General features: G+C 48.5%; 6 protein-coding genes across 7 annotated transcripts; 2 read left to right on the top strand and 4 right to left on the bottom strand.

Annotated features, from left to right (window-relative positions):
• Positions 1 to 261: 261 nt before the first annotated feature.
• Positions 262 to 4,110, top strand: LOC108658232 (uncharacterized). Its single transcript, XM_018110924.3, has 4 exons — positions 262 to 776; positions 850 to 1,467; positions 2,103 to 2,419; positions 2,482 to 4,110. The coding sequence occupies exons 1-4, from the start codon at positions 262 to 264 to the stop codon at positions 3,720 to 3,722; spliced, it is 2,691 nt and encodes an 896-aa protein (XP_017966413.2). The 3' UTR covers positions 3,723 to 4,110.
• Positions 3,562 to 6,836, bottom strand: LOC108654349 (cilia- and flagella-associated protein 58). The gene is made up of 7 exons (XM_018105579.3): positions 6,696 to 6,836; positions 6,415 to 6,634; positions 6,072 to 6,364; positions 5,563 to 6,011; positions 5,175 to 5,491; positions 4,154 to 5,115; positions 3,562 to 4,061 (listed from the first exon to the last, which is right to left on the bottom strand). Exons 1-7 carry the CDS (start codon positions 6,786 to 6,788, stop codon positions 3,786 to 3,788), a joined length of 2,610 nt encoding a protein of 869 aa, XP_017961068.2. The 5' UTR covers positions 6,789 to 6,836; the 3' UTR covers positions 3,562 to 3,785.
• A 99-nt stretch (positions 6,837 to 6,935) lies between these two features.
• On the bottom strand, positions 6,936 to 8,747 carry LOC108654389 (palmitoyltransferase ZDHHC16). The gene is made up of 6 exons (XM_018105680.3): positions 8,581 to 8,747; positions 8,371 to 8,518; positions 7,981 to 8,290; positions 7,716 to 7,927; positions 7,327 to 7,652; positions 6,936 to 7,257 (listed from the first exon to the last, which is right to left on the bottom strand). The coding sequence occupies exons 1-6, from the start codon at positions 8,622 to 8,624 to the stop codon at positions 7,152 to 7,154; spliced, it is 1,146 nt and encodes a 381-aa protein (XP_017961169.1). The 5' UTR covers positions 8,625 to 8,747; the 3' UTR covers positions 6,936 to 7,151.
• A 79-nt stretch (positions 8,748 to 8,826) lies between these two features.
• Positions 8,827 to 10,322, bottom strand: Gr97a (Gustatory receptor 97a). The gene is made up of 2 exons (XM_018111030.3): positions 9,140 to 10,322; positions 8,827 to 9,084 (listed from the first exon to the last, which is right to left on the bottom strand). Exons 1-2 carry the CDS (start codon positions 10,169 to 10,171, stop codon positions 8,851 to 8,853), a joined length of 1,266 nt encoding a protein of 421 aa, XP_017966519.1. The 5' UTR covers positions 10,172 to 10,322; the 3' UTR covers positions 8,827 to 8,850.
• Positions 10,323 to 10,595: 273 nt separating this feature from the next.
• On the bottom strand, positions 10,596 to 12,028 carry LOC108654384 (Regulatory particle triple-A ATPase 4-related). The gene is given in 2 exon segments (XM_018105669.3): positions 10,596 to 10,949; positions 10,952 to 12,028. Coding segments are annotated over 2 exon segments (1,179 nt in total). The 5' UTR covers positions 11,838 to 12,028; the 3' UTR covers positions 10,596 to 10,656.
• Positions 12,029 to 12,441: 413 nt separating this feature from the next.
• On the top strand, positions 12,442 to 23,006 carry LOC108654294 (putative Rho GTPase-activating protein CG5521). Of its 2 annotated transcripts, XM_018105476.3 has the most exons (7): positions 12,442 to 13,201; positions 14,922 to 15,032; positions 15,708 to 15,725; positions 16,820 to 16,991; positions 17,045 to 22,204; positions 22,276 to 22,472; positions 22,535 to 23,006. In XM_018105476.3, exons 1-7 carry the CDS (start codon positions 13,096 to 13,098, stop codon positions 22,801 to 22,803), a joined length of 6,033 nt encoding a protein of 2,010 aa, XP_017960965.1. In that variant the 5' UTR covers positions 12,442 to 13,095; the 3' UTR covers positions 22,804 to 23,006. The 2 variants fall into 2 exon arrangements, with proteins under 2 accessions (XP_017960965.1, XP_017960974.1); XM_018105485.3 differs by lacking the exon at positions 15,708 to 15,725.
• Positions 23,007 to 23,861: the final 855 nt, after the last annotated feature.

Genomic DNA, 23,861 nt, shown 5'->3' with positions numbered 1-23,861 from the left:
GTCTTAAAAACAGTTCTTCATTCTCTTAAAGTGAAAGAGGTATATAGTTTTATTTTTATATCCACTAACAGTAAAATCAAAGCATAAAAAGTTACGAATTGGTTTTTGTAAACTTTTCAATTTAGTTTACACTTGAATTTTGTTCGTTTTCATTAACTTTTTGTTTGTTTTTTGTTTTCCGTGGCTTTAATTAGTTTATCGTAATAGAACATACATACATATATACCATTGCTGTATTTATACGTTCTTGAAAGGGAAAACATGTCGAAAAATTCGTCGAAAATTTCTCGAAAGGTAAAACCCATTTATGTCTCAGATATGGACGCCTGGAAGACACTGGAGTTCAGTAAAAAGTTCAGAGCCAGCATCGATGTGGCACAATTGGATCTGGTTGAGGACCTGGACGATGAGTTCTTTAAAATATCCTACGAGCTGGTACAGCAACTGGTGCCCCTGAATTACTTCATGGCCAGCAAGATGAAGGCCTTCGTGGACATTGTGGCCCGGCTGCACGCCCACTACATCAAAGAGATGCGCACCGCTCAGGAGTTGAAGCAGACAATAAACGCGGCCAATGCGAAACTTAGATTGGCCATTGAAGTAACGGAGGAGTCGTCTCATGTGATGGAGGCACTGCGCCTCTCATTGGAAGAGGCGTGGCGCACCACAGATGCTGCCGAATATCGAGCGTCTCTGCTGGGCGAGACTCATGGAAAATATGCTATAAAAGACCAATCTTTCGACGAACTGGACAATCTGACCTATTGGAAAAATCCGTAAGTACTAAATGTATGGGCATACGATATGTACATGTGTATGTATATCGCTTACACTCGCCCCCTTCCGCAGTAAGGAATTGTATGTACGGTCGCTGGTCTATCGAGAACGCGATCGCTTGGCCGTAGAGCTGAGGGATCATCAGAAACGACTCGAGCTAAATCGCAGCTATTCGGCCACTGTGGAGGCCATTAATGAACAAAATATCGAAACGATTAAACAACAGCATTTGCACTTGAAGCAAATCGAAGCGGAGCAATTGAGCGAGGAGCAAAAGTATCGTCTGGCAATTGGGCAACTGGAGGGCAAGATCGATGCTCAGCGTAAAGAAATTAGAGGCCTTACCCACATCAATCGTGAGCTGCGTGACTTTGAGAGAAAATATAACGAATCCCTAACGGTCGTGGGTCGCCTGAAGCAGGTCATCGACCGTCTCACCCATGACAATTATAACTTGGCAAAGGCCAATAGACAGATCGATGAAGCATATCGTGGCAGGCAAATAACGCTTTCGACTTTAGAGACTACGAACAAAGCGATGAATATCGAAAAGGTTGAACTGCAGCAACTGATACGTCGACTGAAATGCGAAAGAAAAAGCAAGGATTTTGTCTTTAACCAGCTAAATCGACGATTTCATCTGCTATCTAAGAAGAATAACAACCTGATATCGCAGAAAAATTTTCTCAAGTAAGTTTCCATTAAACTTTAATTGAAACATTCTATTACAATTTAGGCAGGCAATCAGTCAATCAATCATAAGTTATCTAGTATATTGATGGGGCAGTAAATATGATAGCGAAGGCATATGCTTCTCAACCAATGAGTAAGATATTTATGTATATCTAATATCAGTCTGTTAGGTTATCAATCAATCAATTTATCAGTCATTTTGTCAGTCTCTATACAATCAATCAATCATTCAAGTAGTCAGTCAACCCTTTTTTGAAACAATCAACCAGATATTCTGTCCGTTCAATCAATCTGCCGATTAGAAAATCAATCAATCAATCTTTATTTAATTAGGTATTCAATCAATCAATTCTCTGACGTATCAGTCCTCAGTTTAGTACTTAGACTTTCAACCAATCGGTCTGTCAATCAGTCTTAATCAATCCAATGTAAGTCAATAGGTCAATCATTTAATGATTGAATCACTTAATGATTCCATCAATCAATCTATTATAATCCGCATTTGAGTCAGTCTATCAATTTAATGCCGAAGCAAATTGATCAATCAGTTCATTATTTTGTCTAGAATTCAGTTAGTCAATCAACAAGTCAATCATTTTCCAGCAGTATTGTATAGCCTTTCCATTCTCCAGCAATAAGGTAACTGGCCTCGAGAAGAACATGCTGGCATTGACAACGAAATTGAACGGAATAGTCCACATTAAGGAGGAAGCCGTGCGGGTGCAGACGAAGCTGCAAGCGGATCTGAACCATCAGTCGGATGTGGTAGCTTCCCTGCGATACGATCTGCTCATACAACGTAGTCGATTGCAAGATGTGCAAATAATGCTAGATCGGGCGAACAAGGCGCTGGACGAAAAGGAAGCTCGGATACAAAAAATAAACAAGGAAAAGCACGAGGTTCAGATGGAGAGCAGCGAGCTGAGCCGCTCAATCGAAATACTGGAGGGTAAGTGCTCGCCCACACACTCCCACACAGACACTCCCAGGTGCTCATCCGATTCCTTGCAGCGAAAATCTTGGTGAAGACGGCGAAAATAAAGGATCTGAAACAGAAACTGGATGCCCAGCAGCAAAGCTATATGAAAGCCAAGAAGCAACTGGAAATCATGCATACGGAGAAGACGCTGGTGGAGAACAGCATGGAGCTGTGTGGACGTGACCGTCAGAAGCTGCAGAGCCTGAACGGGAAGCTCAGCTTTCAGATCACTCAGATGTGCCAGCAGCTGGCCACCAACGAGAACGAGATGAATCTGCAGAGCAAGCGCATCGATCACTTGGACAATCTGCTGAAGCACAAGCAGAACGAAATCCACAGCCGGGAGCGGCAGGTGGGGCAGATACGCTCCGAGCTGGCCGAACTGAAAGTGATCAACCAGCAGCTGCACTGCACCATCGATCGGGACACCATGCGGCTCAAGCAGGTGGCCATCCGGCTGGAGGAGGTCAGCAAGGAGAAGATGCTGGTGGGCCAGCAGATTATCCGGCGCAACTGCGAGCTGCACGTGCTCCAGGAAAAGCTGTCCATGCTCCAGATGGCCATGAGTCGCGGCACCACCCAATACCACCAGCGGGTCGAGGATATCCGCCTGCTCAAGACCGAAATCAACAACCTGCGCATGACCAATGCCTGCCTGCAGCGCTCGATTACGAATACGGCCAACATGCGCCAGGAGATGGTGCGGATCGAGCGTCAGCTGGTCCGTGAGCGCCTGAACGTGGCGGCGTTCACGGAGGAGATGAAGTACCCGTACCGCATCCATCGCTGGCGTGTGCTGGTTGGCCGAGATCCGAGCAAATACCAGCTGATACGCAAAATCCAGGTGCTGCTCAAGCGCAACATCAAGCTGAGCGTTGAGCGCCTGAATATGGAGCACAAGGTGGAGGCCATGCAGAAGCTATGCGATGCGTTCAAGAGGCAGATCCAGCACATGCCCGATCCCGGCATCGCGCAGCGGCTCTGGGCGCAAAAGCGGATCAATCGGCGGCAGAGCCGCAGGGTGAATGCCATGAAAGCGGAGCTAGCCATCAACGAGATCGACAGGCAGTCGCGCGACATGCTCTTGAAGGAGTACCAGACGGCCATCTCAGAGGGTTACTTGGCCTCCAACAAGATCGTCACCACACTAATTGGCGTCCTTGATGTTAGCCGGCCAGAGAAACCGGCCGCGACCATCTTCGAAATGACGCCCAGGAGCAGCAGCCGATCGCTGGACACACAAGAGAAACCCTCTGCCTACCTCTTGAAGTGAAAGCAAAGGAAGATAACTCAGCTCAGGCGCTGATGCAACTGTCTTTATTTGGTATGGAAGCCGCTAGAGCAGCTGGCTGATCACCTTGAAGCCGGCGCCGAGGGTGCGGGGCAGCTGCGCCGGCGCCGAGTAGCAATGCGCCTGCATCTGTTCCAGCAGCTGGCGCTCCTCGAGCAGTTTCTGCTTGCGCCGCTTCTCCTCCAGCAGCTGCGTCTTCGTCTGCGCCAGGGTGCCGCGCAGCTCCGCCAGCTGCTGCGCGTTGCAGCGCTCGCCGGCCTCCCGGGCACTCAGCTCGGCCAGCAGCACCTTCAGCTTGCGGTCCTTGGCCGAGAGGCTGGCCTGAAACGAAGAGATCATTAAGATTATATATATATTTTTTTAATACCAAGTGGAAGCGTTTCTCTGTGGAAGGGCCTTTGATGGCACCTCACCTTGACCGTATTGAGCTGCGCTTGGACCCGGTGGCTGGGCAGCTTCAGCATGAACTCTTTGAGAGCCGCATAGAGCTGCTGGGCCTCATTCAGAGCCCGCTCCTGCTCCAGTGCGGCCACGTTCTGGCTGAGCAGCTGTTTGCGCAGGACGTGAATGCGCTCGAGCAGATCCATTTTCTCGGGATCCTTGCCGCGCAACAGGCGCCAGCGGTGCACGTTCATGGGCGTCATCATTTCGTCCTGCAGGGCGCGTGCCTTGATCCGCTCCTGGTTCAGCAGACGGTGCATCTGGAGCAGCTCCTGGCGCAGATCGGCGGCGCTCTCACGATCCGCGCGCAGCACGTTGCGCTCGGTGCGCAGATTCTTGATCTCGACGCCCATCAGACGTATGTCCTCCTGGCACTGGTTGCACTGTCGCTCCGACTGATCGTAGGCGTTCTGCAGGTTCTCCAGATTGTGCTGGAGTCGTGCGTACTCCTCGTTGCGCCGGGCTAGCGCCGCACTAATCGCGTTCTTCTCGTTCATCAGATTGTCGACGTCCTTGCGCAGGCGCGCCAGGCGCTGCTCATCCTCCTGCAGCGACTTGGCATGCCGATCGTTCTCCTTGCGCTTGTCCAGCAGCTCGGCTTTGGTGTGCTGCTGGCCCAGCTGGGCGTGGCGCACGTCGTTGCGCAGCAAGCGGCGCTCCTTCTCCATGCGATCGATCTGCAGCTGCAGCTTGCTCAGCTCCCCGTCCCGATAGCTGATCTTGCCCTTGAGCGCCTCGATCTGCGCCTGCAGATGGGCCAGCTGATCGCGCAGCTTCTGGCGATCCTCCTCGGCGCCCTGCAGCGCCCGCTGCAATCCCTGCCGCTCGCTGGTGAGCAGATCATGCTGCTGCTGGAACTTCGAGCACTTGGCCTCCAGGTCGCTAATCGTGCGCTTCAGCTCGATCTCGTAGTTCTCCTTCAGATGTATCTCATCTGGGGACGGAGGATTCAGCTGAGGACATTTCGATTTGTTAATTATGGAGTTGACTTACTCTGCAGCAGATCGATCTTGTCGATGCCATGCTGGATCTCGTCCATCTTCTTGGCCTTGTCCTTCTTTTGCTTCTTCAGCTCCTCCTGCAGCTTCTTCAGCTTCAAGTCCGTGCTGCTGATGATGTCCTTGAGCGCGCGCACCTCGTGCTGCGACTCCTGGTACAGAGCCGCCTGCTGCTCGGCGTTCTGACGCTCGCTCTGCAGTTCCCGCTTGAGCACATCGCGCTCCTTGGTCAGATTCTCGTTGTTCTTCTCGAAATGATGCACCACACGACGCATAGACTCCAGCTCCTTGTCCTGCGTGCCCAGCTGCGTTCTGCAAGGCATTTCCAATTAAATAAAGTCTAGAGAGTGAGAGAGAGTGAGGGGGTAAGTCAGAGCACCCACTTGAGCCGCAGGTTCTCCTGCTCCACCTCCTGCTTGGCCATCTCGAGTCCTCCGTATTTCCGTGCAATCGTCTCCTGTGACTTGGCCAACTTGGCGTTGTCCTGCCGCAGCTTGATGAGCTCATCCTCGCGCACCTTCAGCAGATTGATGCGCTGATTCAATGCGCGTCTGTTCTTGTCCCGCTCCTGCACCGTGTACTCCAGGTCGACGGTAATCTTGGCCAGCTTGTTGCAGGTGCTGTTGTGCAGCGTGTTGAGGTGCTCCATGTTGGTCTTCAGCGAGAGTATTTGCAGATTCTGGCGCACTTTCACCTTGGTCAGATGCTCATTGCTCGCCTTGGTGTGGGCTATTTGCTCCAGGTACTTGGCCTCCTCACATTTCATGGTGGCCAACTCCTTGGCCAGGGCATCGCTCTTGCGCTTCAAGTTGCAGGCATCACTGGAGGTTTCCTTTGGTAGGAGAGAGATTCATTAGCAGCTCTATGGGCTAACTGAACTTATATCCCTTACATCCAGCAGCTTGAGCAGCTCCTTGTTCCTGCCCTCCAGGGACTGAATGGTGGCCTCCACCTCCGCCGCATAGGCACGCTGCAGCTGCAGGCGCTTGTTGAGCTCCTTGATCTCGTCGTTGAGTCGCTCGAACTCCTTGTTGTCATCGCGCCTGCTGCTCCTGGAGCGCCCCTTTTCGTTCAGATGCTCAATCATCTCCTCGGCCGCATCCAGTTTCTGGCGCAGACTCAACACCTCGTCCTGTGCCGACTGCTCGCGTATCTGCGAGGCATCCTTCTGCTTCCAGGCGCCCTCTAAGCAGGCAGTCAACAACTATTTATACTCTTCCTGCATTCGCACTCACCTATCACTCCGCGCAGCTGCTCAATGGTGGCCATGTCCAGTTTGCTCTGCTGCGCCGCATTCTCCAGCTGCTGCTCCAGCTCGGCTATTTGCTCGCGCAGCTCCTGCGTGCGAGTTTCCTCCAGGCGCAGATCGCTCTTGTAGCGATTGCCACAGATGACCAGACGCTGCACATTGTCCGCATTGTTGGGCGTATCCTTCTGACGCAGCGCCTTGGTTGCCTGCGAATTGATTAAGGCATTGTTTGACAAAATCAAAGATTAGACTGCAGTTAGCCCTTACTTCAGGTATCTTCTCGCACAGCTCCCGGTAGAAGTCATCGTCGAAATCATCGGGCACTAGCGGCTCATCCTCTGATCCGGAAGCCTTGGACATTTTGCATTAATACGAGCTGACTTTACTATGACTGCCCCCCAGCTGGAGCTGTTCGTATCGACTAAACCAGAAGCCCCAACTTTGGCGTCCTGGCAACAAGTTGCCATACCGGCACAAGGCCTCCTAGCAACGACGCCAATCAACAGGTACAGACAATATTACAATATTTATTAAGTTCATATAAGTCTCCACTACGTAATTTCTATGGAAACGCTGAGTGCTTAGACTTAGCTATTCACTAATAGTTAATAAATGCTAAGCTTATGGAATTGTCAGACTTAAAGCTATAAATTATAATTTAAATTTCTCTAATTTGACATCACAAAAGCTTCAGATCCTGCGCACTCAAACGCAGGGCAAGGACTACGGCCACTCGTCCTCGAAGGGTGCGTCGTGCACAGTGTGAAAACTTAGACCATTGCCCTCCGGTTTGTGCCATGAGGGCAGCAGCACGGTGCGCCAAAACGATCTAAAATGTGAATATACCCATTAAGTAGTCACAGCAGTGAAATGAGATGAAAACTTTTCTTTTTCTTACCTGCCACGCACAAGTCCCAGAAACAGTTTCCAATTCTTTTTGGTGCCGAAATTGTAGGGATTTATGTAGATTCGTTTGAGTTTTAGAAAACGTTTGCGTTCAGCCTCGTTAATGTGCGCCTCGATGCTTGTCTCGCCGCGTGTGATTAGCTTCGCATGCCAGATGCAAAGGCTGCCCAGGGCAATGACCACCGCCACATTGACCACGGCCATGAACCATAAGACGCGACGTCGTGCGGGCGTGGCATCTGGCGAATCAGCCATAGGTGTGGGCAAATGATGCACAGCCGGCGGCAGCAAAATATCATCATATTCATTAGGATGAGTCTGTTAAAGGGATACAAATATATATTATAGATTCTAGTCTATATAATTCCTATAACATCTTACAACTGCTATAACATGTCCACTCTGATTGAATTTCACTGGATGCCCCTCGAGCGGCTCCAGCTCTGTCCAGTGCTCGCTGTGATCGAGCCACAGATACTTGTAGCCAATCTCCACGCCAGCCACAATCAGGAACAGACAACCGAGTGTAGTGTAGACCATATAGAGAAAGAAGTAGCGATGATTGGCATAGCCAACGCAGTTATTAAGCCAGGCTAAAATGAAATCTCTGTTATTCGGAGTAATATTGAAATACTTTTATACGCACGACAATGATGATCCATTTTCAATATGCAGCGATTGCAAACGGAGCAGTGATGCGTGCGTGGCGGCTTTGGTGATATGCATTTACTGCACATGCTCACAGCCTCCACATGGGAGACACCCTCGGGTGGCTGGCCAGCTGGCGTAATCACACCCATTACATAGTGGAAAATGATGTTCAGCAGCAGCCAATTGCCTATGATGAGCAGCACTATGGTGGCTGCTTGGCTCTTGGCCCACCAAAAGGGCAGCCCAATCCAATAGGCAATGGACACTACGGCAGTGGTTAAGATAGCAGTACCGACGACAAAGAACTGAAGGGGAAACATAAAATCTGTTACATATTGCCTGATCAAATATGTATACTCGCTACGAGAGTATACCCTGCACTTACCGGGCCCAAGCAGTGGGTATAATTATCTACAATCCAGAAGATGGGCGTCATACACACATCCGTAGCATAGCTGGAGTTCATATGGGCATTAAACGTGAGCGAATGCCAGCAATGCTTCATATAGCTCCAGCGTAGCCGAAATTTGGAGCTGCCGGCAAAAGAACAAATTATCAGAGATAAAATCAATTGAATATCGTACTCTATACTTACACTAGATTTTGGGTAGAGCTTTTGCGCCATGTAATACGAGCCATTGTGTTAACTTTTAGCTTAAATTCTAAATACGTCTTTTATAAATTAAATATAAATAAATATAGCTTGCATTTTATTGCTTTATTTACAATCAGCTGTTGGTTGCAAAAATAACAATAGTGCTGCACAACAATTGGTGCAAATATATATGTATAATAAGACTTATCGCGCTGCCACCACAAATGTTATCGATAGACTACACCGATGAAAATAACGTTATTTTGGTATTCATTTCAGCGAAAATCTCTGTGTGAGATCGTTTTGTATAAGAAATAATAGAAAGCCAGAAACGGTTGAGAATATCATGGTGAACAGCGCGCCATCCAGCTCTAGAAGCCCCATTGGCACCAATTGGTATCTAATGGTCTTCACTTCGAGCCACAGCGCATCAACGACTTGATTGAATCGAACATCCGAGTGCTGCAAACTAATGCGCTGCAGTAAATTGCCTGTTTCATTGGCCTGCAAACGACAATGCAGGGTTATATTTAATTATTATAGATAAAAATATACTTACCTCATCGATCACCTGTTGACAGACTCGCGCCAAAACATAGATATCTGCCATGGGAATAACTAGGAATACAAGATGCGCCAAGGCTCGTGATATCTCGTACGAGATGTCCAGCATCAAGAAGTCGGCAAATGCCTGGTATTGCGTGTAGATGCCCAGTGTGGTGTTGGTCAGATTGATGGCCATGTACGTGACCATGGAGAAAGCAGTCAGATCCAAATAGTCCATGGAGGAGCTAGTGGAAACAGTATATTTGCTGGCCAGCTCGTCCAGTCGATCGGCCAGGTCACAGAACCGTCTCATGCGATAGTAGTGCTTGTGCAGCATCATCTCCAACGGAGTCTGCAATCTGTTCACCTCCACCTGAATCTCGCGCAGCCGCTTATTGATCTCGATGAGCACATTTCTGGTCACCACTATGCCGCCAAAGAAACAATTGTTCAGCTGATTTCCCAAGTAGATGGGAAACATCGTGTGGATGGTCTTCAGCCAGCTCAGCTCCGGATGCGTGTGCTTCTGGTAAATGATCAGTGTCAGCTGCAACAGCAGCGGACACCCAAACAGCTTGAGCCCGCTCAAAACTGTCGCAGGCGCCACAGTGCCAAGCGTGAGCCGAAAGTAGTCCATGGTCTCAAACAAATCCAAATTGTTCTGAAAGCGTAAAATCTCCGGTACCATGGCCCATTGGGTCACATAGTTCATCATCGCCGCACACGCAAACATATAGCTATAAATCTGAACCGGATCTCGGAGAGTCAGTTGCTTCTCGCTGTACGCCTGCCAAAGGTGTCGGCCGTAGTAGGCGCTGAACAAGGTGGCCACGGCGAAGGAATAAATGGCCAGCGGCAAGCTGAACACAAACTTTTTCCGCTTGAAGTTGAAGCGACAGGGAAATATGCCATAGACAATATTTTGTATTATCAAAATCACCACTGAGACCAGCACCACCTGGCTGCCCGTCAAGGAGTTGGACAAGCGTTGGGGCAGACGCCAGAGCAAGCGAATCCTACGTCGTACCGCCTTCAAAACCTGCATGATACTAAGCCAATCAAGTGAGCCACCCTCTAATAGGGGCGGCTACCTTATCGCAGGTATTTATCATAAGAGCACTTAACAAATTAGACCTACATTTGTTTTTGAATCGTTTAACATGAATGTTTGCTGTGATTGGTCTTTTAATGTAACCCTATTACTATAGACTTTAATAGACTTGTATGCTCATCTATTTTGGGGGAGTTGACCTGAATTTCAGTATGATTTAACTCTTTGAATCGATAGGTCTAACAAGCATCAATATATATATTCAAATTTTACACATTTTAAACCCTTTCAGAAATATCTATAGAATATATGTTTATAAAGAAAATTCCATTCACATACCATAATAAGTCACAATCATGCATTTTCCCTGTCTGCTAGGAAAATTAATTCACATGGAAACTACTCCCAGGCAATTCAGTTTGCTTTAATTTCATAAATAAATTATAATTGACGTTAGTCTTAAGTGAGATTTACTGAATTTAAAGTGGTTTGTATTCCAGTTTGGTCTCCAGCTTTTTGTTGTCCGCGGTCTTGCGAACGGCCTTCATGAAGTCCTCGTGGATGACATATTCGCGGTCTTCGCGCAGGGCAAAGAGGCCCGCCTCGGTGCAGATGTTGCGCAAGTCGGCGCCATTGAACATGTCCGAGAGCTTGACCACCGCCTCGTAGTCGATCTCGCCCTGCTTGGCCAGCGGCGCTGCATGGATCTTGAGTATGTCCAGACGGGCGATTTCATTGGGCAGTGGTATTTCGAGTTTGCGATCCAAGCGACCGGACGCAGCAGAGCAGGATCCAAGGTATCCGGACGATTGGTGGCCATAATTATCTTGACCTGGCCCAGTGCATCGAAGCCGTCCATTTGATTGAGTAGCTCCATCAGGGTGCGCTGTATCTCACGATCGGCGGAGGTGCCCTCCGAGAAGCGACGGCCGCCAATCGCATCGATCTCGTCCATGAAGATAATGCACGGCTGGTGGTCGCGTGCATAGGAAAACATTTCACGAATCAGACGAGCGCTTTCCCCAATATACTTGTCCACGATGGCCGAGGAGACGACCTTCAGGAAGTTCGCATCCAGCTGGGAGGCGATGGCACGGGCCAGCAGCGTTTTGCCGGTGCCAGGCGGACCATAGAGCAGACAGCCCTTGGGTGGATTGATGCCGACGCGTATGAAGAGCTCAGGATTCAAGAGTGGTAGCTCAATGACCTCACGCAGCTCACGGATCTGATCGCCCAAGCCGCCAATGGCCGAATAGTCCACATTGCCGGGATCCTCGTGGGACATGTTGTACACCTGAGGATCGACCTCGCGCGGCAGGTACCGCATAATGGTCAGCGTAGTCATATCCAGAGCGACACGTGTGCCGGGCTTTAGTCTCGCCTTGTTCAGCTGTCGGCGACAGCCGACCACATAGCGCGGTCCATTAGCGGACTTAACAATGAAGTTGTCTGGCGTCAACTGCTTGAGCACCTCACCCAACATTTGCCCCACACTCTGGAGGGCCTTCAGATCATCCTCGGACTTCTGGAACACCAGTTGTAGCTCCTTGTGCTTGTCACGCAGGGCTTTCAAGTGCGATTCGATTTCGCGATGTTCCAGGAGCTTGGAGCGATAGCTGTTTAATGCACTGAGGCGCTCATCAGTTGCTGCGATTGACATGGCTATAATTTCAATTGGAGTTAAATTTGAATTGTTGACTTGACTTCGAAACTGCAAATCACGTCTAAAGAATTTGACGTTTGAAATTTAAGGGAAGCAAATGAGCTAAGCATAAATTTGAAATTGTCAAATAAACCAAGGTTGCCCAACTGCCTGAGGAAGAAACGCTCGTGTCTTATACGGGACCAGTGACGGGACTGAAGTTGTAGTACAAGTAAAAGTCATCAGAGAATTTAAAATAAATATGACGTCTGCAATTCAAGTTGGTAAGTGATTTCCTTATAATTTACTTGGAATATTTATTACTATATATTTTCATTGCTTAAAATTGTATTTGAAATTTACTTTCAGTTGGGAAAGTTATCGATAGCTACATGATTTTAAATATCGATTGCGAAATCATCGCAGTGTAGCATTAGAAGAATCCAAACGATAGAAATAGTTTGTTGTTTTATTAAATATTTCTTACTGTAATGTTTTTAAGGTTGAAATGTCGTCTTATAATGTACGTATATAAACCGCTAAATATGAAGGCCTGACATGTTGATGTAATAGAAAAACATTGTTGTTGAATATCGGTGTCTGTTAATAACAGCTAAGCACATGTTAATGTTAAGCTAGCTGTTAAATAACATTCCACCTGGTTGATTGGCCGAATTTTTTTAGTCCACAAAAAAACGCGTCGCAGATGAATTTTAATTTCGTAAAAACGCCTAAAACCTGCCCTCCTGTGTTCGTGCTGCAGCACAAAGTGTTTAATAATGTGTAGTGAGACAATAGATTTAATCAAAATGAATGAATTCAACTGCAATTCAGCTGTGCAATTGGCTGCTGGGAGAGCGAATGTGTAGACATGAAATAAAAGCAAAAAATTTACAACGAACTGCGAAAAGCAGCAACAGCAACAGCAACAGCAATAGCAACAGCAGCAACAGCAAAAGCACTAGCAGCAGCAGCGCAGCCACAAGCAACGTCAACGGATGATTGCTTGGTCGGTCGGTTGGTTGGTTGGTCGATGCTAATAATTTCTCCGGGGGCTCTCTCTTTCTATCTCTCTCTTGCACCCATCTGGCGCTCCGCTGGACAAAGTGCGAAAAGAAAGTATATACACTTATATGTACGTATGTATATATGTATGTATGCATATGAGTGTGCCAGTGTGTCGGTGTGTTTATGTTGTTTAGCAACGAAATCAAACGAATTAGCTTAAGAATGTTTGTGTGCAAATATAAATTATAAGAAACGCAAAAGTGCAAAAATGTTTACCAAGAAATCGCATGCCGATGTTAAAAAGTCGACGGCCAAGCTGCAGGATTGCAAAAAGGATTCCGCCTCCCGCCTACGCCACCTGCGCACAATATTAGGTAATGTAATTGAAGTTCCAATAACGACTCTGTCGATAAATTATTTAATAAATTGTAAGCAAACGCCAAGGAAAACGAGTTGTGTATATATTTATACATATATGTATGTACGTCTGTTTGCATTTTATTGTTTCTTTTGGCTGGACAGGTGGGCGTATGTCCATGGTCGCTGATATTTAAATGTAGCAAATATTTAACGACAAATGCGGATTATTATTTAAATAGCAACGGCCCACGGTGCCTAATGCCATTTCCTGTTGGAAACACAATGGCATATATACATACAATGTTTTGTTCTAGCACTGTTAACTGTTTTATATTAGTGTAACTAGACAAACACATTGATGTAAACAAAGCACTCATACACGTACATGCATGCATGTGTTTGTGCTAAAGAAAACACTTATACTCTGTAGTTGTTCTATGTCTTATACTTACTCACATTGGTGGCTCCCATCGTAATGACAGCATAACGTAACAAATGGCAGTCATAATTATGCATACAAAACGGAAATAGTTACACACACACATGCCAAAATGAACACTTACACATACGCATATGTTTCCATACTGAAAAGTACTTATACTACTACTACTTCTACTTCTATTTCTACTCACACTGTAATGTTAAAATTCATGGCTTATTACCAACATCACAGCAATGTATGCAAAACAGAAACTCACACATGCACAGCATATATATGCTTGTGTGTATGTGTACACATACATATATTTATATACATATTCATAATTCACATTGTGTGAAAAAACGTCAAATGATAAACGCGCCACACTCAATTACTACGGCGCTTACCAACTGGCGGCAACTGTTGACTGAGTGGCAACTTTGTTGCTTTAATTTTAATACTAGCCAAAAAGAAGCATGTTTGCAATACATATAAAATATGTTCACACACACGCTTACATACATGGCATGCTTATGTGTGAATGTAGCTGTGTAACTTTCTTTTTGTATCATTGAACGCAGAGTATTTTGAAAAACCACCCAACAGGTGCCTGCCCACCCGCTCGACTCCATTGTTGTTGTTGTTTTTACTTGGCAAATTACATACAGTCTGTGCTACGCTCACACACTCTCTCACACACACACACGCACACCAACACGTAGCTAGTTCTTTTTTTCCCAATTGTTTGTAAGTTTATCAACAACAAGCGCTTCGCATTTGGCCTTCTATGAAACCAGTTTTAAAGGTTTCTTGGCCTACTCTTTCCGCTCAACGTTTAGCTTTCTTCTGTTTTGCAGCGTTTCGCTGATGACAGCTATGCCGCCGGCTTTTTTTTCTCTCTCTCTGTCCCTCTCATGCTGTTTACCCCTTAACCACTCTGACACTGATTCATCAAATGTTTTTCAACGCATTTTTGAACCCGCTTCTGCGGTTTTTGCCCATTTGTCATGTATGATTTTTCTTTTCTCGAGTCTGCAGCAAAACTTAATTATGGAAACCGATTATTTATATGCATACATATTTACCCTTTATGTATATATACATATATATATAGAAAATAAGCGTTATCGGCGCATTTGCATATGCGGGCTCTTTGCTTTTCGTTGCCAATCAATGTGGACAATGTTGCGTCACCTGTTGCCCATGTAGGAAGCATTCAGTGCTTATCACTCGAGTGGGAATTGGGTTACTTGGCTTAAATTATATTATACCATATGCTAACATTATGTTTGTATATCTTGTCACTTTTGCAGATAATGTGGATTATGAGGAGTCAAAGTCACTGTTCGAGACAAATTATAGCCATGTCTATTTCATACTCTACGACACCTTCATTCAGGCCGAGGCCAATCTTAAGCAAAAAGGTAATTATCTATGGTAAATTTAAAAACAAAACGAAAAAGTCTTCTAGTTCTCTATATACCCTCTACTCATGGTGATGTTAAAGTCTTGCAAATATATGTAAGCCCCGATGTTGATATGGTGAAGGAGTTGGTCTATATTGTCCGAAATATTTCTCAATAATAACGTAATTTAAGTTCGTATCAATTCTATTTCCTATTGGTGAAAAACGATATCCTACTATCGAAGATCAGAGAAATATGTAATATAGTAATAAATTAACAAAACATTTCTAACAATAATATGAAATATATTTTGTTATATATTGAACAGCTCTGAAATGTGTAAGGGGTATTTGCTGGTCGGTCATATCCGACTAGAGCAGTTTTATTTATTCATGTTATTTTCTTTTGGTCCGTTCTAATTTGTTAATCTTTTTTCTACCAATTAAATAAGCCAACTGCGTTTAAATTAATGGTTGCTTCTTGTTTGTGTCTTTTATCTACACACACACACACACACACACACGCACATATATGTATATACACGGATACATATATTAGTTTGTTTATTCAGTTTAAACCCAAAAAAAAAGAAGAAAAAGAAAATTTTGCATAAAATAAGTTTGATATAAATTCTCTAAATTGAATTCGTTTTAAATATTTTTTGCCCTCTCTTTTGTATACCTTAACCGGCAGAACTTCCGTTTCACATTGGTAAGTTTGCGGCGTGATCTCTTATTGACTCGATTCAGTAATTAATCACAGTTGCGACATTGCTTTGATCTTAAGTCTATCCACCTATTCCCACATTGTTTACTATATATTTTTACTCATTCGTCTTTCTATACATTTATCTAATTTCTCTCCTCTTCGTTTTTATCGCGTTAACAGAGCTCATTATGGTGTCATTTCTCTAGAGTTTAAGAGTCTGTTTCATTCTAGCGTTACCTTGGCAATATGCATATGAATATACATTATATTATCTAGATAATTTGTATAGTATTAAATGGGGAAACAAACACATCATCTAACAGTTTATTTTTGGTTTAACTTATTATTCCATTCCAGCATTCCATTAAGTATATGCGAACAAGTCAATATATATGCCATTTTAATTTACTTGCGTCGAGAGAAATATAATTTGAAATTCAATTTTGCTTAGTTTTAATGCATTTTTCCATATTGGTTTAAATATATTATAATATAATATAAGACCATATTATATTTTGTTAAGTTATCCTTGATATACTAGACTATATTTTGCAAAAGTATTCTAATTCATTCTATAATTCGATATATCTTTGATTTTTCTTCTTTCTTGTTATTTTCCCTTATTATACAGTCTCATTCCATTCGTTCCATGTAAATAATGACAAATATTCAACCGCTTCTTATAGCTTATATTTCTTATTTTTCTATTTTAAGGAAAAATCTTAATTGAAAATGCTAAAATACGTTCCAATTCCATTCGCTCCATGTAGATTATGACATATAATTTTCATTTAATGAGGATACCTTTATTGAAAATGGGAAAATCTGTTGCATTTTCATTCGCTTCATGACAATTTTTGGCATAATATAATTTGAAGTTTGCTCAGCTTTTTGGAATTCCACTTGAATGAGGAAACATTCATTGCATTACTCTCTATGTACACGCTTTGTCTCTCTCGCACTCGCTATGTTGCATTTTGTGCTTGTCCCCGGCCTTGTGGCATGTGCTTGTCTAGGATTCTCTGATGGATTGCCTCGAATGATTTTCTGGCCAATTTTAGCTCTTTAATTGACAAACATCTTTTATCTCTATGCAGTGCACAAGGCGCATCGCGAGGAACTGGATGGCTCGCTATGGCTGTTGGAGAAGATACTGTGCCTGCTGCCGGAGCTGTTGGCTCGTCGCTGGCAGTGCCACTCGCTCAGCAGGATCATGGCGAAGCTGCTCCACTTGGGCAACTCGCCCAAGCTGCGTCGCGAGGGCGTGAAGTAGGTATATAAGCTATAAACAAAAGCCTAGCTAAATGCTCTCCCTCTTTCAGATACTTTCTGCTGTGGTACCAGACGTTGGGCGACAATGCGCCCGGCTATGTGCACGCCATGTATGCGGATCTCATACCCGGCCTCATTGTGCCGCAGAAGGGCATGGTGGGACCGGATACGGAATTCAGCGCCTCAGACTTCCTCTCGCATCCCAATATGAAAGCAGACGGGGGCATGGCCTCCGTTTTCCATGACAACACATTTTCGCATCCGGTGCAGAGCTCCGAGGTGGTTGCCTTGCTGCCGCCCTCATCCAGCGAGAAGTCCGCACCGCCAGATCCACGCGATGGCCTCGAAGTCCTGCTAAACAGCATGGTGCAAACGGCTGCGTGTCTCCGTTGGCGCGACAATCGATCGCAGAAGGATCACAAAGCGTTTGCGTTTCTGCTGCAACGGTTTAAGGAAGTCTTTCTGCCCGTGTTCTCGCCCAGCTTTGATGCGACCACCTCGATCTATAATCCACGTCTCGAGATGCCCGTCATGCGGTCGATACACAAGAAGGAGGAGGTCATGGCCTCCTGCGTGGTGGTGCTTATCAATTGGGTTTCACGCTTCACGCACGAGCGTCTGCTCAGCCATCGCCTGGACTGTGCGCTGCACATCGAGGGCGTGGATCATGCCCGACTGCTGGGCTATCAGCAGGGCCTCATTGTGCGTGATGTGTTCTATGTGAGCCGCGAGAACATCAACTTTGTGCACGAGGTCTATCGCCAGGCGTTTCTGCTGAACTTCACGTCCAAGGCACAAATCGAGGCCATACGCACGGCCATTGCTGTCTATCGGGATTGGATGACGGGCACAACACCGCCGCCGTTCCTGCTGGAGCCGAATGATGAGCAGGGCACAGCCGCGCCAACGGCTCTCAGCAATGCGGGCGGCACGCCACGCAGCCAGCGCTTGAGGACACCCTCCTATGTGGGCGCCATGCAGGGCAACAGGGAGCAGCAGCAGGTGCTGCGCGCCGGCATGCAGAACGTCCTGCAGGTCTTCGTTACCAATGCGGCCAATGTGTTCCTCGTGAACACGGCCAACTTGAATATATGCTTTCCCACACGCTCGCGGGACTATCGGTCGACGCCGCTCCAGGAGCAGACGGAAATCTGCAAGAAGGTGCTGAACGTGTATCGGACCATGGTGATGAACACGCGCATGGAGTCGCGCACCTGGGAGCAGATGCTACTGGTCTTGCTGCAGGTGACGTCCGTGGTGCTGCACCAGAATCCACCGCCCAGCGGCTCGAAGAGCGCCAGCCTGGGCGGCATTCTTGGCTCGGCCATATTTCAGACGCTCATCGTCACCTGGATACGGGCGCACACCAATGTGCCGGTGAATGTGATGCTGTGGGAGAAGTTCCTCACCGTGCTCCAGTCGCTGACGCATCGCGAGGAGCTCATTGTCGAGTGGAGCAAGACGATACAGACGCTGACGCGCGTCTTCTCGCGCTATACCTACGGTATTAATCTCTTGGATCTGCCGCTGGATCGCGTGGCCGAGACGCGCGGCAAGCGGCGACGCATTGGCAGCGTCTGGCAGGGCTCCGGCGGCGCCGCTAGCGCTGGCACCGGCGCGACTGCCAGCGTGCAGCGGGAGCGCGAAAGCATCGCCGAGTCGAACAGCAGCCGCTCCGACGAGAACTCGCAGGCGGGGAGCAATAGCCAAGCGCCATTGCTGCAGCCCGCCAATCGCACGCACCAGCACTCGCAGTCCCATGGCGGCCCTGGCCATGGCGTGCGTCCTGTGCCACTGACGCCCATGCTCAGCCGCAGCTACAGCGAGGGCAGCCTGGCCTCGGCCGCGCGCAATTCACGTATTCGCCGGCGACGCCCTGTGGCGCCCAAGACTGAGGCGACGGCGGCCATACGCTCGGGATTGGCGGCACCGAGCAGTGGGCAGGATATGCGCCGGGCCATGTCGCTGGATTCGTTGGCGCCCATACGCAAGAGCCGGCGACGTCGTGGCTCGCAGCAGGCCGTGGATGATATGGATGGCTATCAGGATGGGGTCGGTGAGGTGGAGGACACTGAGAGCGGCGCCGGCTCGCGCAGCCCGTCGCCGACGGCCAGCAGCGGCATCGAGGGCGGCTCCATCAAGGATGCCCAGCTGCACATCGATGTGCTGGCCGCGGACTCGGGCAGCCTGGAGGATGGCAACTCGGGCAGCTTTGGCGCCGGCAACTGCGGCTCCGAGCGACGCTCGATTATGCTCGGCGGCACGGCGACTGGCTGGCTGCCCGATTCCACGTCCATCATGTGGAAACGCATGCTGGGCGCCCTGGGCGATGTGAATCGCATTCCCAAGTCGGAGCTGCACGCGCAGGTCTTCAAGCATCTGCTGGAGATGACCCAGAACCTGATCAAAATCAAGCAGAACCAAGGCATCTCAACGGACAACCAAAGCACGCCGCCACCGCCGCAGCTGGTGCCGCCGATTGGAATTGTGGCGCCCTGGTGCTACGGCGCCTTGACCCTGGATCGCTCCTTCAAGAAGGGCAAGCTCTGGGCATTGCAGCTGCTCTGCGCCTTGGCCGTGCAGGGTGCGGTCGGCATGCAGCAGCTGGCGCTCTTCTACCACGCGCTGCATCAGCTGCTGACGGGCGAGGATCGGGATCTGATCTATGCGATTATGAAGCATCTGGAGGGCCCGCGGCTGCTCAGTCTGCTGCTGCCGGGACACACGCTCCTGCTGCTGGATCTGGTGCATGCCAGCGCCATATTGCTCACCTCGCTGGAAGTGACGCGCAACACCCCGCGCGCCGAGGTGGCTGCTCTGCTGGGCTCGCTGCTGGCCTATCCGGCCACGCTGTTGCCGCGACCCGTGCTGCAGCCGACGCCGCAGCAATTCGAGCTGATGGAATGCCCCGATCTGCAGGATCACATACTCAACATAATGCTGCGCTGTGCCCGGCGCGAGCCCTCGGCGAAGGCGCGCTGCATCGCGCTCTGCCAGCTGGGCCAGTGGCTGCTGCTGCGTCTCTCGCAGCCGACGCGCAATTCGCAGCCGCGCGACAAGTTCCAGCAGTCGGTGCCCCACCCCAAGGATGTGCAGCTGCCGAGGGATACGAGCGCACAATGCTTTCATCCGCGCATACGGGAGGTGCTACAGGTGCTGCTCCAGGCGCTGCAATTCAAGCACCACACCATCGCAGTCATCGCCGTGGATGCGCTCAAGCTGTGCGCGGAGCGCGGACAGCAGCTGGCGGCCATTGAGCGAGTGCCGCAGCTGATCATCACGGCACTGTGTCGGGCCCTGGAAATACAGAACGTGTCGAAGCCCAAGGATGCGGACAAGGTGGTGCTGACCTCGCTGATGCTCTGCCTCGGCGAGTTCTGCATGGCCATACCGGCTGGCCTGATGCTGGCGCCCTACAACGACCAGGGCGACACGCTGATGCTGCAGGTCCTGCGGGTTCTGCTGCAGGTGGCGTCGGGTGCTCCGCGCCACGAGCGCGTCAAGCTCACAGCGGACGAGGATTTCGACATGCACATTTCCAGCGACGATCTGCAGGGCGATGGCCGCCTGCCGGAGGCTAGCTACCAGACATCGGAGACCATACAGGCCTGCATCTCTGCGATTCGACTGTGTGCGCGGGCCGTGGCTATGCATCTGGTGACGCATCTGGGTCACTTTCCCATGGGCATTGGTGCTTCGCGGCTGAGCTCGATGGTGGAGGAGCAGGATGACATCTATGGCGTGGCCAGCGGCGGTCAGTCGGGCAGTCAGCTGGAGCGACGCGACTCTATGGAGCTGCCCTCGGTGGTCAACGCACAGAATCTGCAGCTGTTCATGCTCAACACGGGCGTCGTGGCCAGCTTCATAGAGCTGCCCACGCTGAAGCTGCCCGGCGGAGGCATCACAGCCGGCCTGGTGACTGCCGAGAAGCAGGTCCGTGTGCTGATGCGTGACTTGAATGGCAAGGCGTGCTGGGATGCCTCCATCTTGTACTCGGAGCCTCGCAAAGACAATGCAATACCAACGCCGGCGCATGCACAGTACAGCTCGGAGCGTTACGATGGACCGGCGACGCTGGCAAAGGTCTGCCAGTCCATGGACTCGTTGCACGTGCATCAACAGCAGCAGCCGCAGCTGCCGCGACACACGCTGCGCCATCGACCGCCTGGAGTGCTGCCGCTGGCCAAGGATGTGGCGCCCGATCTGGACCAGCTGGACGACATGCTGGCCTACATAGGGCACACCAGTCCAGAGTGCGTGCCGCCCACCATCTCGGAGCTGAATGCGCCCAGCCTGAGTCCGCTGAGCAGTGCCCAGGAGGCGCAGGCCATTTCCGTTATACTCAATCAGCGCGTGCTGGAGCAGGAATTCGTGGCTCACTCAGCCCAGCAGCCGCTCACGGGTGCTGGCTCCAGCTCGTCGCTGCTGCAGCCGGATCAGCGGTCGCTGCACAGCGCATCCGCCTCATTTGATTCGTTCACGGGCGCTGGCAGCTTGCCCGGCCGTGTGGAGACACCATTTCAATACTGTCGCCTGCTGTTCTCCCACCTGGGTCTGGCCGGCTGGGAGCGGCGGTCGCGCACTCATCTGCTGCAGCGCAGCGAGAAGCTGCTGCGCGAGCTACGCAACGTGGACCTGCAGAAGTGCCGGGAGACGCACAAGATGGCCGTCATCTATGTGGCCGCCGGGCAGGAGGACAAGACGAGCATCTTGCGTAATACGAATGGCAGCAGCATGTACGAGATGTTCGTCTCGGCGCTCGGCTGGGAGATAGAGCTGGAGACGCACAATGGCTTTCTGGGCGGCTTGCCGCGTCAGGGCTGCGGCGCCACGGCCCCCTACTATGCCACGCCCTTTCTGGAGGTTATCTACCACGTGGCGACGCGCATGCCCTCGGACTCCTCGGAGGCCATGCTCCTAAAGACACGTCATCTGGGCAACGACGAGGTGCACATTGTCTGGAGCGAGCATCATCGCGACTACAGACGCGACATACTGCCCACAGAGTTTTGCGATGTGCTTATCGTTGTGTATCCGCTGCGCAACGGTCTGTTTCGTGTGACGGTCAATCGCAAGCCGGAGGTGCCGTGGTTTGGGCCGCTTGCCAACGAGAGCGTTGTGAGTGGCGCCTGCCTGGCCACGCTCATACGCGCCACGGCCATCAACGCGAGTCGCACCAAGCGCGCCGCCCTGCCGCTCTACCAGCAATTGTGAGTAGAGCCTTGAGTTGCCTTTCGCCTGTCCTCCAATCTCAACTATTCCTTTTTGTTTTTTTGCTTAGCTATGAGGAGCGTAATCGTTCGCTGGAAAGCGTCTCATCACGGTACAAAGAGAGCACCACATTCGAGGACTTTGCCAGTCGCATTTACAACCCCATGCCCGTGTCCATTCTGAGCACATTGCGTGAATCGAATACGAGCAGCTCGGCTGCACCGCTGGCCGCCGCCTTGATTGATCACAATCGCGCCTCTGTCAAAGGTACTTTCGATTGCCATAGAAGCTTTAAAATCGGTTTGTTGACTTTTTGGATGTGTTTGCAGGTTGGGTACAGGCATCCATCGATGCGGGTCCAGCGCTGGGCATAGCGCCCTCTGCCTCAGCTGGGTCGACGGCAGCCATGGAGGCCAACTCGAATAGCAGCATTACGTCGGCATCGCCGCGCGGTCCTCGAAAACTGGGCGCGCCTTTTAAGGGTGTGACCAAGAAGCATTCGCTGCAACACATTGTCGTGGGCGGCAGTTCCGGTGGCAGTGCGGCTGGCGATACGCCACCAGAGAGTCCTACACTGCCGCAGCGGCGCATCAAATAGACTAGATTACGCACTGGCTAACGTTGCAGCAACAACAGCTGCAACAACAACTACAACTACAACTACAACTGCTAATATATAATAACATCCCCTAACTTAACTCATTCCCCGCAAAACATAAACGAAAATCCAGAGCCAGGCGGCTACTCGAATAGCCAACAACAATCCACGCGGAGTTCTATTGAAACAAGAATAGTATTGCACACACGTTTCCTGTTATGTTTTATGATTTCTTATATTGCTTATTGATATTGTAATTTATTTCACTCATCTCGTTGCTAATTTAGTCTAACTAATCACCGTATTTAACTATTTATTTGCCAAGATTCCAAATTTCGACTACGAAATGCATTGGAGTCATGAGAGAGAGCTACGTATTAATTTGTAAGTTTGTTCGATTTAAAAACAATTCCATGTTACTTACGTCCACTCAAGTCTAATTAAAAATATTCTATTTTATGATTTTAATTAATTTTGAGCTTTATCCCCATTATGAGAGCCTAATTTATATACAATTCACAATTAACTTGATTTTAATAATTCATCAAGCTTTGTTTGTTGTAATTTTGTTTGTAATATTCACTAACACACATACTATTCTACTCATATGATATAATGTCAACATCTGAATGTTTGATCTATAGTTAAGTGTTAAGCACAAAGCAACAAAATCAAAATTTATTTATACATTTTACAATTCGAGAATCCAAACACCATATATATTTAAAAGAAAGCCCTGCCCATTAAGTAAACCACATTTACTCGTAGTATTATATGTAGTCGAAATCTATGTATAGACAATCTAGCTAGTAAGTAACCAAAACTAAGTGTCGATCTATCGACTCAAATTTGTTCAAACAATCGGGTTTTAATAATATATATACTGTACTGTATATATGTAATAATATATTGCAAACAAATTGTTAAAAACAGAAAAATGCGAGCACTTTTTTATTCTATTGTTCGGCAAATAATTTCAACAAATTGATTAAATTTATATATATACAAAATTATATATATCTATATATATATACAGAGTATGTTAATTTTATATTTAT

The sequence above is a fragment of the Drosophila navojoa genome, chromosome 2 (assembly GCF_054131105.1).
Source record: "Drosophila navojoa isolate 15081-1374.11 chromosome 2, UAZ_NAV_1.0, whole genome shotgun sequence".
NCBI lineage: Eukaryota > Metazoa > Arthropoda > Insecta > Diptera > Drosophilidae > Drosophila > Drosophila navojoa.
The sequence above is the reverse complement of the archived record's forward strand: the minus strand, read 5'-3'. Positions and strand labels throughout refer to the sequence as shown.

Bases quoted from the DNA above. Each gene is read 5' to 3' on its own strand.
- LOC108658232 (XM_018110924.3), top strand. From the start codon at position 262: ATGTCGAAAAATTCGTCGAAAATTTCTCGAAAGGTAAAACCCATTTAT. The intron at 777-849 runs GTAAGTACTAAA...CCCCTTCCGCAG, and splicing joins CTGACCTATTGGAAAAATCC to TAAGGAATTGTATGTACGGT. The intron at 1,468-2,102 runs GTAAGTTTCCAT...TCCATTCTCCAG, and splicing joins TCGCAGAAAAATTTTCTCAA to CAATAAGGTAACTGGCCTCG.
- LOC108654349 (XM_018105579.3), bottom strand. From the start codon at position 6,788: ATGTCCAAGGCTTCCGGATCAGAGGATGAGCCGCTAGTGCCCGATGAT. The intron at 6,365-6,414 runs GTGAGTGCGAAT...CTGCCTGCTTAG, and splicing joins GCAGCTGCGCGGAGTGATAG to AGGGCGCCTGGAAGCAGAAG. The intron at 4,062-4,153 runs GTGAGGTGCCAT...TCTTCGTTTCAG, and splicing joins CGCAGCTCAATACGGTCAAG to GCCAGCCTCTCGGCCAAGGA.
- LOC108654389 (XM_018105680.3), bottom strand. From the start codon at position 8,624: ATGGCTCGTATTACATGGCGCAAAAGCTCTACCCAAAATCTAGT. The intron at 8,519-8,580 runs GTAAGTATAGAG...TTTTGCCGGCAG, and splicing joins AGCTCTACCCAAAATCTAGT to CTCCAAATTTCGGCTACGCT. The intron at 8,291-8,370 runs GTAAGTGCAGGG...TTTCCCCTTCAG, and splicing joins ATACCCACTGCTTGGGCCCG to TTCTTTGTCGTCGGTACTGC.
- Gr97a (XM_018111030.3), bottom strand. From the start codon at position 10,171: ATGCAGGTTTTGAAGGCGGTACGACGTAGGATTCGCTTGCTCTGGCGT. The intron at 9,085-9,139 runs GTAAGTATATTT...TGTCGTTTGCAG, and splicing joins GTCAACAGGTGATCGATGAG to GCCAATGAAACAGGCAATTT.
- LOC108654294 (XM_018105476.3), top strand. From the start codon at position 13,096: ATGTTTACCAAGAAATCGCATGCCGATGTTAAAAAGTCGACGGCCAAG. The intron at 16,992-17,044 runs GTAGGTATATAA...TCCCTCTTTCAG, and splicing joins CTGCGTCGCGAGGGCGTGAA to ATACTTTCTGCTGTGGTACC. The intron at 22,205-22,275 runs GTGAGTAGAGCC...TTTTTTGCTTAG, and splicing joins CTGCCGCTCTACCAGCAATT to CTATGAGGAGCGTAATCGTT.